Here is a 15000-nt window from a genome sequence, read left to right as displayed (position 1 = left end):
GGTATAGGATCAGCTTCCCCTCCCCCAATTCGAACATTAACCAATAGTGGGGGAAATGCAAAACTGAACCAAGATTAGCATCTAGAGGGAACTTCACCCAACACCATGTTTGACCAGTGGAGTGATTTTTAATGCAGTGGTATGGAGACTCCCGGATTTGTTTTATACTGAACAAAAACATACAAATGCAACATGTAACAATTTCAATCATTTTTTGTTAGTTACAGTTACTAGAAGGAAATCAGTCAGTTGAAATAAATTCATTAAGCCATAATCTATGGTTGGGCATAAGCCCCCCCACTTGGGAGCCAGGCCCAGCTAATGACATTCAACTCTCTGGCAACAGCTCTGGTGGACATTCCTGCAGTTAGCATGCCAATTGCAGGCTCAAGAGACATCTCTGGCATTGTGTTGTGTGAGAAAACTGCACATTTTAGAGTGGCCTTTTATTGTTTCCAGCACAAGGTGTAATGATCATGCTGTTTAATCAGCTTCTTGATATGCCACACCTGTCAGGTGGATGGATTATCTTGGTAAAAGAGAAATGCTCACTAACAGGGATGTAAACATATTTGTCCACAACATTTGAGAGAAATTAGCTTTTTGTGCATATGGAAAACTTCTGATACCAACACTTTAAATGTTGCGTTTATATTTTTGTTCAATATAGTTTCATTAATCTTTTCTCTAATGAACCTTCTCCTGTCTCCTGTGTGTCCCCCAGGAGCTGGAGCTGCGCTGGCAGGAGTACTATGAGCTGGTGACCCTGCTGCTGCAGTGGATCAGACACCACATCATCGTGTTTGAGGAGAGGAAGTTCCCTACCAGCTATGAGGAGATTGAGGTAAGTCTCCTCACCTATTGGGGAAATCTTTTGCTTGATACATGTAAGTGAATATTTTAATTGTCTGTTTATTTAATTGTCTATAATAATTGTCTTAGAGACTTGATGCTGTATATGACAAAAGCTATGTTCAGTTGTGACAGTGAATTAAACATGTTTCAACATGTAAACATTTTTCATATTGGGGCGACTGTGGAGTAGCAGTTATGGAAGTGGTACTAGCCTCCATAATACCTTATGTCTCGCTTGATGAGGAAATACTCTAACTGTTTGTCTCTGATTTCTGAAAATTGTCTGAGGGATGTGATGAAATAAGAACTATGTTCAGTTGTCATGTTGAATTAATTCAGCAATGTTTTAAATATTCAGGTTCTTTGGCGCCAGTTTCTGAAGTTCAAGGAGACAGAGCTGCCGGCAAAGGAAGCTGACAAGAATCGATCCAAACATGTCTACAAGTCATTTGAGGTTCGTAAATAATCCTAAAAAGAGAAGCCGAAACACCCAGAGTGAATAGTTAAATCAACTAACTGTATCAAATAGATGCTGGCCCTTTTTTTGAACGTTTTCCTGACTGTGCCTGTCTGTCTGTCCTTGCAGGGTGCAGTTCAGGTGGGTCATGTCAAGGTGCCCCCTGGATACCACCCTATCGATGTGGAGAAGGAGTGGGGTCGTCTGCATGTAGCCATATTGGAGAGAGAGCGTCTTCTAAGGACAGAATTTGAGAGGTGGGTCAGCCATTATACAGATGCACAAAACTGTGGTCGGAGGGCCTATGGTGTTTGAGATTATACCTTCATCTTTGAGATGAGGCTGAAATCTGTTGCATGTGTTTTTGTTAGATGCAGTTTTCAAGAGAAATTCTGGATTTAGGGACTCTGTCACATGGTGTTTCTGTTGTGTTTCAGTTGTTAAAGCAAACTCAATGTTTACTAGAAGTAATAAATTAAACGAGACATAAAACATTGGAGAAAATAGCATTTAAACCCTAAAGGCGTCTGTAACTATGTGGTTGCTGTAACTATGTGGATTATAACCAGTTTGGTAGATGTGAGAAGACATTGTCAGATAAAGATAGCTAGACAACCCGACCATGACTCACTGAAAGATCCATGCACTGCCGTTGCCATGGCAAAGAGTTCAAAACCTTTCAATAATGTGATTATTTGTGTCCTAAGCAAGTTATTATAGGACAATCCTTTCCAAATCACAAGCAGGGCGTATGTAGTTTTTGGTAAGGGTTGGTCTCTCATCACAAGACTTCCAGTCTTGAAGTAAGCAGTCAGGGCAGCGGTCGGAGAAGCTACTGTGGTCTGAGTCACGCAACAGCCAATCACCCAACACCTTATCGCCTTACAACATCCTGTGGACTGTCATCATATCTACTGGGGAGGACAAGCTGTCAGTGAATCCATCATGGCCTTTGCCAGTCAGAGCTATGGTTTAGAGTATTTACTTCGCAAGAAGATCGAGAAGGAGTGAGTGTTTTACCATGCCTGCATAACGTTTCTGAGAAGATTGTTGGATGTTTTTTTTTCTCCAGATATTTTATCAAAGCTATTGAAATGAATTCATACCCACATCATTTTTTAATTTGTATTATTTATTTATATTATTATATCTTTATTCAACCAGGTTGTCCCATTGAGGTCAAAATGCTTGTTTCACAAGGGATCTGGCCAAGGGGCCAGTGTTGTCTTTGAGTAGAGTATTGTCGGTCATGATTTACAGTTCTATCATTGAGTTAAATCGTTACCTCATTAGACAATACCTCAGCCTAAGAGCCGAGTTATGAGAGACTGTGGAACATGTCTCAACTGATGTGTTGACCTTTGACCCTCAGGCTGGAGCGGCTGCAGAGGATTGTCAGTAAGGTCCAGATGGAGTCTGGGGTGTGTGAGGAGCAGCTCAACCAGGTTGAGGGCCTGCTACAGATGGTGAGTTTCATACCCTGCTGGGGCAGACAGTCACTAGCCAATATAGATAATATATGTATAATGTACAGTCTGTGGCCCTACAGATTTGTAACCACAAGCCCATGCTAGACTGAGTCTAGTCAATGATACAGTGAATTAATACCCCGCAGATTGGTTGTGTTCTGATGTTCAAAAGCATTCTCACGCTGATGGATTGATGCCTACTGATGCTGTATTCAAGATGGAACACATGGCGTCATGGTGTTTATACTGTAATCTATGTTCTAGGATGTCCGTTTGCTGAACTCAGGAAAGCCTGCTAAGCACACAGCAGAGATAGAGACAGACCTGGACAAGGCCGAGGGCATGATCCGGTACCTCTTCAACGATGTGCAGCTGCTGAAGGATGGACGCCACCTACAAGCTGAACAGATGTACCGCAGGTCAGAACAACCACGGAGTAAAACCATTTCAGTGCCATGTCATTCACTCAGAGCATTACTGTGTTATTGTGAGGCCTTGTGCGACACGTGATGACACCTAAGCTTCTTACTGTATTGTAATTATTATATTATTACTATGTCTTTACATATTTATGACAAGTGGGTTTGTTGTCATTGAACAAGTCATCATTGTTTCTCCTGTTTTACCTCCAGAGTGTACCGTCTCCACGAGCGGCTGGTGAACCTGCGCAGTGAGTACAATCTGCGCCTGAAGTCCGGGGTAACCATCACCCAGATGTCCCAGATGCAAACCCTTCAGCAGGCACCCATGAGGGTGCGTCCCGAGCTGGATGAGGTGACCCTGCGCTACATCCAGGACCTGCTGGCCTGGGTGGAGGAGAACCAGAGGCGGGTGGACCGGGGGGAATGGGGCTCGGACCTGCCCACCGTGGAGTCCCAGCTGGGCAGCCACCGCGGCCTTCACCAGTCAGTGGAGGAGTTCCATGCTAAGATTGGCAGGGCAAAGGCAGACGAGGTACTTTGGAAAAACTACCTGGGATGGGATTGGAGTTGGACTGATTCAGTCATACCATCATTGATCCTCTTTGGTTAATGCTCAAAGTAGTCTGACTGTTTCTTTTTTTAACCCTGCTTCTTCTCTAATCTTTAGTCTCTTATTCTATTCCCCTTCAGAGTCAGCTCTCCCCTGTCAGCAAAGGTGCCTACAGAGACAACTTATCCAAGCTAGAGTTGCATTATGGCAAGCTTATGGTATGTTCTGGACTCAAGATATTAACGTGCAACAACAACTTTTCAACTATCTGACATTTATCTAATGTGTCTTCTCCAATCTCATTTATATTATTTTCTCCCCAGAGTTCTTCCAAGGCTCGTCTGCACAGCCTGGACGGGCTTCATGCCTTTGTCACTGCAGCCACCAAGGAGTTGATGTGGCTGAATGAAAAGGAAGAGGAGGAGGTTAACTATGACTGGAGCGAACGCAACACCAACATGACAGCCAAGAAAGACAACTACTCGGTATGGCTGTTCTCATCCTCACCATACCTGGAAAGTTCAACTTAATTTAAATTTGAAAAGAGTTAAGCATAGTACGGTATCTTGTAGAGTAAAGTAAAAAGCTATTGCACTTTACAGAACAGTAAAATGACATCTTTAATTAGCTTTTGATCAGATTCTGTTTAATTGTTTTTTGAAGTATTTATGAAGGGTCCCCATTAGCTGCTTCCAAGGCAGCAGCTACTCTTCCTGGGGTCCAAACACATCAATCAAAAGAGAAAACGCTATATATAACATTATGTATAACATTATTACACCACTACATATCAACAATACAAAAATGTATAATACCACCATACAACTATATTACAATGTACGTGTGTGTGTAGAATGTGTGTGCTAGCGTATGTGTGTGTCTGTTCCTGTGTATCCCTTCACATCTGATTCTACTGCTTGCGTAAGTTACTTGATGTGGAGTAGAGTTCCATGTAGTCATGGCTCTATGTGGTATTGTGCACCTCCCATAGTCTGTTCTGGACTTGGGGACTGTGAAGAGACCTCTGGTGGCATGTCTTGTGGGGTATGAATGGGTGTGTGGGCTGTGTGTTAGTAGTTTAAACAGACCTCTGGTGGGGTGTCTTGTGGGGTATGGATGGGTGTCTGAGCTGTGTGTTAGTAGTTTAAACAGACCTCTGGTGGCATGTCTTGTGGGGTATGGATGGGTGTCTGAGCTGTGTGCTAGTAGTTTAAACAGACACCTTAGTACATTCAGGATGTCAACACTTCTTACAAACCAAGTAGTGATGAAGTCAATCTCACCTCCACTTTGAGCCATGAGAGATTTACATGCATATCATTCATGTTAGCTCTCTGTGTACATTTAAGGGCCAGCCGTGCTGCCCTGTTCTGAGCCAATTGTATTTCTCTGACATCGCTCTTTGTGGCACCTGACCACATGACAGAACATTAGTTCAGGTGTGACAAAACTAGGGCCTGTAGAACCTGCCTTGTTAATAGTTTTGTTAAGAAGGCAGAGTAACATATTATTAAGGACAGACTTCTCCCCATCTTAGCTACTGTTGTATCAACATGTTTTGACCATGACAGTTTTACAGTCCAGGGTTACTCCAAGCAGTTTAGGCACCTCAACTTGCTCAATTTCCACATTGTTCATTACAAGATTTAGTTCAGGTTTAGGGTTTGGTGAATGATTTGTCCCAAATACAAGGCTTTTAGGTTTTTAAATATTTAGGGTTCATTTATTCCTTGCCACCCATTCTGAAACTAACTGCTGCTCTTTGTTAAGTATTGCAGTCATTTCACTCGCTGTAGTAGCTGACGTGTATAGTGTTGAGCCATCCGCCAACATAGACACACTGGTTTTACCCAAAGCTAGTGGCATGTCATTAGTAAAAAATGTATAAAGCAAGGGGCCTAGACAGCTACCCTGGGGAATTCCTGATTCTACCTAGATTATGTTTGAGAGGATTCCATTAAAGATCACCCTCTGTGTTCTGTTAGACAGGAAACTCTTTATCCACAATATTGCAGGGGGTGTAAAGCCATAACACATACATTTTTCCAGCAAGAGCTATGATCAATAATGTCAAAAGCTGTGCTGAAGTCTAACAAAACAGCTCCCACAATATTTTTATCATCAATTTCTCTCAGCCAATCATCCCTCATTTGTGTAAGTGCTGTGCTTGTTGAATGTCCTTCCCTATAAGCGTGTTGAAAGTCTGTTGTCAATTTGTTTACTGTAAATTAGCATTGTATCTGGTCAAACACCATTTTTTCAAGAAGTTTACTAAGGGTTGGTATCAGGCGGATTGGTTAGCTATTTGAGCTAGTAAAGGGGGCTGTGCTATTGTTCAGTAGTGGAATAACTATTGCTTCCCTCCAGGCCTGAGGGCACACACCTTCTAGTAGGCTTAGATTGAAGATATGGCAACTAGGTGTAGCAATATCGTCCACTATTATCCTCAGTAATTTTCCATCCAAGTTGTCAAGTTGACGGGGGCTGACAACTTGGATGGAAAATTACTGAGGATAATAGTGGACGATATTGCTTGTCAATGTTTATAGACAACAATAATTTTTCACATCTTCCAAACTCACTTAACGGAATTCAAAATGACAATGCTTGTCTTTCATAATTTGATCAGTTATACTTGGATGTGTAGTGTCAGCGTTTGTTGCTGGCATGTCATGCCTAAGTTTGCTAATCTTGACAATGAAAAAAATAATTAAAGTAATTAGTTTATTATGATTAGGGATGCACTTGCATATCTAGTAATATCCCCCCTCTTGCCGTAACTCATGTGTTTTCTTTGGTTTATCTCAGGGGTTGATGAAAGAGCTGGAGCACAGGGAGAAGAGGGTCAACAGTGTCCAGGTCCAAGGAGACAAACTACTGAAGGAGGGTCACCCTGCCAAGACGACTGTAGAGGTGAGAAAAAAATACATTTATATCACCAGGAATTCAGCTAAAATTAATTGAGTAATTATGTTCAAGTATTCCCATGAATAAAAATAAAGATTTGTGATTGTGTCTCAATGTATTTAAGGTACCAAATTAGCATGTTATCTTTAAATACAATCTGTTTTTGGGCTTACTTGTGTTTAATTTACAATGTTCAAATTATGTTCCGGCCCCCTGACCATATACTCAGACAAAAATCATCCTGTGGCTAAATCTAGTGGCCTACCCCTGCATTACAGTATCTATTTAACAGGGATTTGTGTTTCATGCCTAAAAAGCAGAGGACATGAGGATCGGTGGGTTGTTTAAGCGCTTTTTTAAAGAGGCCAATGGTTGTCTCACACCCATCTCTCTCTCTCTCCACCAAAGGCCTTCACTGCAGCACTGCAGACCCAGTGGAGCTGGATCCTGCAGCTCTGCTGTTGCATCGAGTCCCACCTCAAAGAGAACACTGCCTACTTCCAAGTATGCCGACTCATATATCCCCCTCAGATGGTCCAATGAGCATAAAAACACTTCTTAAAATACATCATCCTATCTTTAAAATGGCTTGTGCTCCTCCTTTTCTACCCATTGTAGTTTTTCTCCGACGTGAAAGAGGCAGAGGAGACGATGAAAAAGATGCAGAAGACAATGAAGAAGAAATACACATGCAACCGTAACATCACTGTGACACGACTCGAGGACTTGTTACAGGACGCAGCTGTAGGTTGACTTACTCTACTTGAAGAAGTGAAATTCAGCAACTCTACTTCAGTGACATTACAATAGCAATAGCACCTGTCATTGTTTGTTTTATTAAATACAATGTGATATTTCCTATAGGATGAGAAGGAGCAACTGAAAGAGTTTAAGACCCATTTGGATGGGCTGAACCGGAGGGCCAAGACCATTGTCCAGCTGAAGCCACGTAACCCAGCAACACCAGTTAAGGGCAAATTGCCTGTCCAGGCCGTCTGCGACTTCAAACAGATGGAGGTGAGGAGATATTAATGTTCATGTGACCAGCTCTCCAGTGGAGAAGCAAACATTCTTAGGCTACTAGTTAGTACACTCTTAACTCAAATACTTCTAGTAAGTTGTACTTAGTCAATTAAAAGTCATTATTACTTAAAATGTTTATGTGGTACTGACTCAAAACTAAATGAGAAGTCACACCAACTCAGTTTTTTAAAGATATGATAACAAAGAAAAGCAAATTTTTTGTCCATTAAAATAACATAAAATTGATCAGAAATACAGTGTAGACATTGTTAATGTTGTAAATGACTATTGTAGCTGGAAACGGCTGATTTTTAATGGAATACCTACATAGGCGTACAGAGGCCCATTATCAGCAACCATCACTCCTGTGTTCCAATGGCATGTTGTGTTAGCTAATCCAAATTTATAATTTTAAAAGGCTAATTGATGAGATCACGACATCAATTGCAATTATGTTAGCACAGCTGAAAACTGTTGTCCTGATTAAAGAAGCAATAAAACTGTCCTTCTTTAGACTAGTTGAGTATCTGGAGCATCAGCATTTGTGGATTCGATTACAGGCTCAAAATGGCCAGAAACAAAGAACTTTCTGAAACTTGTCAGTCTATGCTTGTTCTGAGAAATGAAGGCTATTCCATGCAAGAAATTGCCAATAAACTGAAGATCTGGTACAGCGCTGTGCTGTGTACTACTCCCTTCACAGAACAGCGCAAACTGTCTCTAACCAGAATAGAAAGAGGAGTGGGAGGCCCGGTGCACAACTGAGCAAGAGGACAAGTACATTCGTGTCTAGTTTGAGAAAGACGCCTCACAAGTCCTCAACTGGCAGCTTCATTAAATAGTACCCACAAAACACCCGTCTCAATGTCAACAGTGAGGAGGCGACTCCGGGATGCTGGCCTTCTAGGCAGAGTTCCTATGTTCAGTGTCTGTGTTCTTTTTCCCATCTTAATCTTTTTGTTTTTATTGGCCAGTCTGAGATATGGCTTTTTCTTTGCAACTCTGCCTAGTTTGAAAGTAGGCCTTGAAATATACTGCTCAAAAAAATAAAGGGAACACTTAAACAACACAATGACAAGTCAATCACACTTCTGTGAAATCAAACTGTCCACTTAGGAAGCAACACTGATTGGCAATAAATTTCCCATGCTGTTGTGCAAATGGAATAGACAACAGGTGGAAATTATAGGCAATTAGCAAGACATCCCCAATAAAAGAGTGGTTCTGCAGGTGGGGACCACAGACCACTTCTCAGTTCCTATGCTTACTGGCTGATGTTTTGGTCACTTTTGAATGCTGACGGTGTTTTCACTCTAGTGACTCTCTCTTTCACTCTTCACTCTCATGAGACGGAGTCTACAACCCACACAAGTGGCTCAGGTAGTGCAGCTCATCCAGGATGACACATCAATGCGAGCTGTGGCAAGAAGGTTTGCTGTGTCTGTCAGCGTAGTGTCCAGAGCATGGAGGCGCTACCTGGAGACAGGCCAGTACATCAGGAGACGTGGAGGAGGCCGTAGGAGGGCAACAACCCAGCAGCAGGACCGCTACCTCCGCCTTTGTGCAAGGCGGAGCACTGCCAGAGCCCTGCAAAATGACCTCCTGCAGGCCACAAATGTGCATGTGTCTGCTCATACGGTCAGAAACAGACTCCATGAGGGTGGTATGAGGGCCCGACGTCCACAGGTGGGGGTTGTGCTTACAGCCCAACACCGTGCAGGACGTTTGGCATTTGCTAGAGATCACCAAGATTGGCAAATTCGCCACTGGCGCCCTGTGCTCTTCACAGATGAAAGCAGGTTCACACTGAGCACGTGACAGACGTGACAGAGTCTGGAGATGCCGTGGAGAACGTTCTGCTGCCTGCAACATCCTCCAGCATGACCGGTTTGGCGGTGGGTCAGTCATGGTGTGGGGTGGCATTTCTTTGGGGGGCCGCACAGCCCTCCATGTGCTCGCCAGAGGTAGCCTGACTGCCATTAGGTACCGAGGTGAGATCCTCAGACCTCTTGTGAGACCATATGCTGGTGCGGTTGGCCCTGGGTTCCTCCTAATGCAAGACAATGCTAGACCTCATGTGGCTGGAGTGTGTCAGCAGTTCCTGCAAGAGGAAGGCATTGATGCTATGGACTGGCCTGCCCGTTCCCCAGACCTGAATCCAATTGAGCACATCTGGGACATCATGTCCTGCTCCATCCACCAATGCCACGTTGCACCACAGACTGTCCAGGAGTTGGCAGATGCTTTAGTCCAGGTCTGGGAGGAGATCCCTCAGGAGACCATCCGCCACCTCATCAGGAGCATGCCCAGGCGTTGTAGGGAGGTCATACAGGCACGTGGAGGCCACACACACTACTGAGCCTCATTTTGGCTTGTTTTAAGGACATTACATCAAAGTTGGATCAGCCTGTAGTGTGGTTTTCCACTTTAATTTTGAGTGTGACTCCAAATCCAGACCTCCATGGGTTGATAAATTTGATTTTCATTGATAATTTTTGTGTGATTTTGTTGTCAGCACATTCAACTATGTAAAGAAAAAAGTATTTAATAAGAATATTTCATTCATTCAGATATAGTATGTGTTATTTTAGTGTTCCCTTTATTTTTTTGAGCAGTGTACATCCACAGGTACACCTCCAATTGACTCAAATTATGTCAATTAGCAGAAGCTTCTAAAGCCATGACATCATTTTCTGGAATTTTCCAAGCTGTTTAAAGGCACAGTTAACTTAGTGTATGTAAACGTCTGGCCCACTGGATATGTGATACAGTGAATTATAAGTTAAATAGTCTGTCTATAAACAATTGTTGGAATAATGACTTGTGTCATGTCATGCACAAAGTAGATGTATAGTTTGTTAACAAGAAATGTGTGGAATGGTTGAAAAAGTCGTTTAGGACATCTTCTTGTGCATAACACATTTTTCCAACAATTGTTTACAGACGGATTATTTCACTTATAATTCACTGTATCACAATTCCAGCTGGTCAAAAGACGCGTTCTGTCTCCTAGAGCTGAACGTACTTTGGTGCGAAAAGTGCAAATCAAACCCAGAACAACAGCAACGGACCTTCTGAAGATGCTGGAGGAAACAGGTACAAATGTGTCTATAGCCACAGGAAAACGAGTCCTATATCGACATAACCTGACAGGCCGCTCAGCAAGGAAGAAGCCAGTGCTCCAAAACCGCCATAAAAAAGCCAGACTAAGGTTTGCAACTGCACATGGGAACAAAGATCGTACTTTTTGGAGAAATGTCCTCTGGTCTGATGAAACAAAAATAGAACTGTTTGGCCATAATGACCATCATTATGTTTGGAGGAAAAAGGGGGAGGCTTGCAAGCCGAAGAACACCATCCCAACGTGAAGCACGGGGGTGGCAGCATCATGTTGTGGGGGTGCTTTGCTGCAGGAGGGACTGGTGCACTTCACAAAATAGATGGCATCATGAGGTAGGAAAATCTGGTGGATATATTGAAGCAACATCTCAAGACATCAGTCAGGAAGTTAAAGCTTGGTCGCAAATGGATCTTCCAAATGGACAATGACCGTAAGCATACTTCCAAAGTTGTGGGAGACAACAAAGTCAAGGTATTGGAGTAGCTATCACAAAGCCCTGACCTCAATCCCATAGAAAATGTGTGGGCAGAACTGAAAAAGCGTATGTGAGCAAACCTGACTCAGTTACACTAGCTCTGTCAGGAGGAATGGGACAAAATTCACCCAACTTATTGCGTTAAGCTTGTGGAAGGCAACCCGAAACTCTTGACCCAAGTTAAACAAACAATTTAAAGGCAATGCTACCAAATACTAATTGACTGTATGTAAACTTCTGACCCACTGGGAATGTGATGAAAGAAATTGAAGCTGAAATAAATCATTCTCTACTATTATTCTGACATTTCACATTGTTAAAATAAAGTGCTGATCCTAAGACAGGGAATTTTTACTAGGATTAAATGTCAGGAATTGTCAAAAAAATCTATTTGGCTAAGGTGTATGTAAACTTCCGACTTCAACTATATCAGTGTTGTTGCATGTACATTGTGGTATTGATTGATTAAATGTTATGCTACACAAAGATAAATAGCATTTTTCTAAGCGAATCCAATCATTACATCTGTTACTGAAATGATTGTTCCAGTTTAAAAGCTTAGGTAGTCTCCTAAGTGATGCTGGTGAATACAAATGTAAATTCTTGCATAGCCTAATGCTGGCTAGATCCCAATAGGAATTACACAACACTTTGCAAGCCAGCATAATGTTATTTACAATTCGTTTTGGGAAAGTTTGTAATTTTGCAACCCTACTTACTGTATAAGGCCTTATGTATATGTAATGGTTTTATTATAGTGATAATATTCGACTAGGAACTCACTTGGTGAAGGACACTTGACTGAAAATTAATGAATTCATCAACCATGTCTCTGTCACTAACAAATACGGTCATGGGTGGTAACTCTACAATTCAATTGAAGAGCCAAGGCACACGGGAAATGATTAGAGGCGCTGGCTTAGTGGGGGTTGTTAAATTTAAGTATACCTTACTTTAAAAAACTGCATTTGTATTACTAATATGAAGGTAGTACTGCTCATTTGAGGTGATCGGTTTCCTCAGAAATGTTTGAGCAGCCAGGACTTATCCGGTTTTACAGTGTAAAAGCACATTCTATCAGAATCGGTGGAAATGTAGTGTTTATTCAAAGCATACACTGAGTGTACAAAACATTGCTCTTTCCATGATACAGACTGACCAGGTGACAGCTGAAAGCTATGATCCCTTATTGATGTCACTTGTTAAATGCACTTCAATCAGTGTAGATGAAGGGGAGGAGACAGGTAAAAAACAATATTTGTAAGCCTTGAGACAATTGAAACATGGATTGTGTATGTGTGCCATTCAGAGAGTGAATGAGCAAGATAAGAATATTTAAGTGCCTTTGAACTGGGTATGGTAGTAGGTGCCAGGTGCACCGGTTCGTGTCAAGAACTGCAATGCTGTTGTGTTTTTCATGCTCAACAGTTTTCCGTGTGTATCAAGAATGGTCCACCACCCAAAGGACATCCAGCCAACTTGACACAACTGTGGGAAGCATTTTAGTCAACATGGAATCCTTTCGACACCTTGTAGAGTCCATGCCCCGACGGATTGAAGCTGTTCTGAGGGCAGAAGGTTGTTCCTAATGTTTTGTACACTCAGCGTAGACACTTAGAAGTAGAAAAGCAGTAGTATATGTTTTAGTTTTTTCTCTCTATTTGTCTTATTAGTCATGCTTGAAGGCTTGTCATTAGAACTGGTCAGATACAGTACAATGTGGGCATCCATTTTGTACCTATTTCCAGCTCACAGTTCACAGAGGGGAGGAGTGTGTACTGCTGGACAACTCTCAGCCGTACAAGTGGAAGGTGCAGAACCCCAAAGGCAGCAAGGCCACCGTGCCCTCCATCTGTTTCCTGGTTCCTCCCACCAATAATGACGCAGTGAGCGGCGTCTCAGGGTGAGGCAACCAATCATCTCCTTGCAATAAAACACCATGGCAAAAGCCTTTGATTCAGCCTTACCATGAAACAAAATGGACAAAACTTTTGATTTAGCCATACCATTAACAACATTAGCCTGGTCCCAAGTCTTTTTGTGCTCTTGCGTTTGACCCCAGCACCTGTATGGTTCACTAACCTCTAACCTCCCCCCACAGTCTGGACACTAGTCACCAGAACCTGCTGGTCCTGTGGCAGATGCTGTACGTGGACATGAAGAGCCTCATGTCCTGGCAGTACCTGACGAGAGACATCCACCTCATCAGCTCATGGAACATCACCGCGGTGAGCTCAGTTTCACACAGACTGTGTCTCAAAACGGAACCCTATTCCATATGTAGTGCAGCCTGGTCAAAGGTAGTGCACTACACAGGGAATAGGATGCCATTTGGGATGTGCACACATACTTTTTGGAGACAACAATTCTTTGTTGTAGAGTTGTATTAGGCCCACAGAATGATTTATTCTTACCTATACAATTCCAAAGGTCCTGGAATGGGGAGGGGGGGGATCAGATGGAATTTAGCCAAGAGAATTTAACACTCTTACCTAACCACACTCACCTTTCCTATCTTTCTTCCCCATCACTACAGTTTAAGACCCTGAGGGTAGAGGAGTACAGGCTAGCTTTGAGGAACCTGGAACTCCACTACCAAGAGTTCCTAAGAGACAGCCAGGACTCCCAGCTGTTTGGTGCAGATGACCGCATGCAGGTGGAGAGTAGCTACAACAAGGCTAGCCAGCACTACGAAGGACTGCTGCACTCTCTGGAGAAAGGTGAGTGTTGGACATCTGGGCAGGTAGAGGGTCTATATAGTACTCGAAGTAGCATCAAACCATGTTTTTTTTTTTATGACATCAGTGTTGCACATTTTATTTCACACTTTGTTGCACTGCACACCTTATGAGTTGCCGTTGCATTTTCCGTTCATGAACATCATGATTTCAATATTCGTTGTTGTAGATGTTGAAATTCATCACAGGCCCATTTGTCTAGAAATAGTGGTTAACTGTTAAATTCACATTACAGGCTATGTGTCACCCTCTGGAGGTAAGGTGTCCCAGTTGCAGTGTCAGATTGAGCACATTTCTTGACTGGCTTAGCCTTTTCTCTGATAGTTCTGATTCGTTTCACTCCATTAACTTCACTCAACCTATCCATCATTCAAGATTTTCTCTAACTTCTCTGTTCATTGCATTAGCCACCTTGTCCAATCGCATGAGTTTGCATGTGTTGTATAATCATGTTGTTTAATCATTTCTCCTGCATGAAGCTGGCAGTGGATTGAGTTTGATTTTGAAACTATTTGTTGATGAGCAAAAGCTTGAGTGATTATATGGATTTCATGAGACATATAGTTCAGGAAAATTATAATAATTATGTGGGCATAAATAATGAATTCATGATCGAAATGACCAAGAACAAAATCAGACTGTTAAATAGCCACAACTAGCCGGCTACCACCCATTACCTTGCCCTGAACTTACTCACTGGAACTAGCCGACTACCACCCGGTTACTCATCCCTGCACCTTAGAGGTTGCTGCCCTTTGTACATAGAAACATGGAACACTGGTCACTTTAATGTTTACATGCTGTTTTACACATTTCATATGTACAGTGCATTCCGAAAGTATTCAGACCCCTTGACTTTTTTCACATTATGTTACGTTACAGCCTTATTCTAAAATTGATTAAATAATTTCCCCCCGTCAATCTACACACAATACACCATAATGACAAAACAAAACAGGTTTTAAAAGATGTAAATAAATCAA

At 42.3% G+C, this 15000-nt stretch overlaps 1 protein-coding gene across 10 annotated transcripts in view; it reads left to right on the top strand.

The window, feature by feature from the left end:
• LOC112264953 (plectin) overlaps positions 1–15000 on the top strand; it is a 159127-nt gene that overhangs the window by 125777 nt on the left and 18350 nt on the right. For 7 of the 10 annotated variants that reach the window (XM_024441885.1, XM_024441883.2, XM_024441881.2 and 4 more), the window contains 16 exons: positions 725–844; positions 1214–1309; positions 1442–1569; positions 2685–2778; positions 3046–3200; positions 3414–3735; positions 3894–3971; positions 4077–4238; positions 6562–6666; positions 7069–7164; positions 7279–7404; positions 7525–7677; positions 13028–13182; positions 13381–13507; positions 13816–13999; positions 14253–14273. In XM_024441885.1, the coding sequence (XP_024297653.1) occupies positions 725–844; positions 1214–1309; positions 1442–1569; positions 2685–2778; positions 3046–3200; positions 3414–3735; positions 3894–3971; positions 4077–4238; positions 6562–6666; positions 7069–7164; positions 7279–7404; positions 7525–7677; positions 13028–13182; positions 13381–13507; positions 13816–13999; positions 14253–14273 (2122 nt within the window). The remainder of the gene's footprint in view (positions 1–724; positions 845–1213; positions 1310–1441; positions 1570–2684; positions 2779–3045; positions 3201–3413; positions 3736–3893; positions 3972–4076; positions 4239–6561; positions 6667–7068; positions 7165–7278; positions 7405–7524; positions 7678–13027; positions 13183–13380; positions 13508–13815; positions 14000–14252; positions 14274–15000) is intronic. The other 3 variants (XM_024441879.2, XM_024441878.2, XM_024441886.2) reach the window with 1 other exon arrangement.

Source organism: Oncorhynchus tshawytscha, linkage group LG13 (genome assembly GCF_018296145.1).
Source record: "Oncorhynchus tshawytscha isolate Ot180627B linkage group LG13, Otsh_v2.0, whole genome shotgun sequence".
NCBI lineage: Eukaryota > Metazoa > Chordata > Actinopteri > Salmoniformes > Salmonidae > Oncorhynchus > Oncorhynchus tshawytscha.
This window is presented reverse-complemented; position numbering and strand designations above follow the sequence as displayed.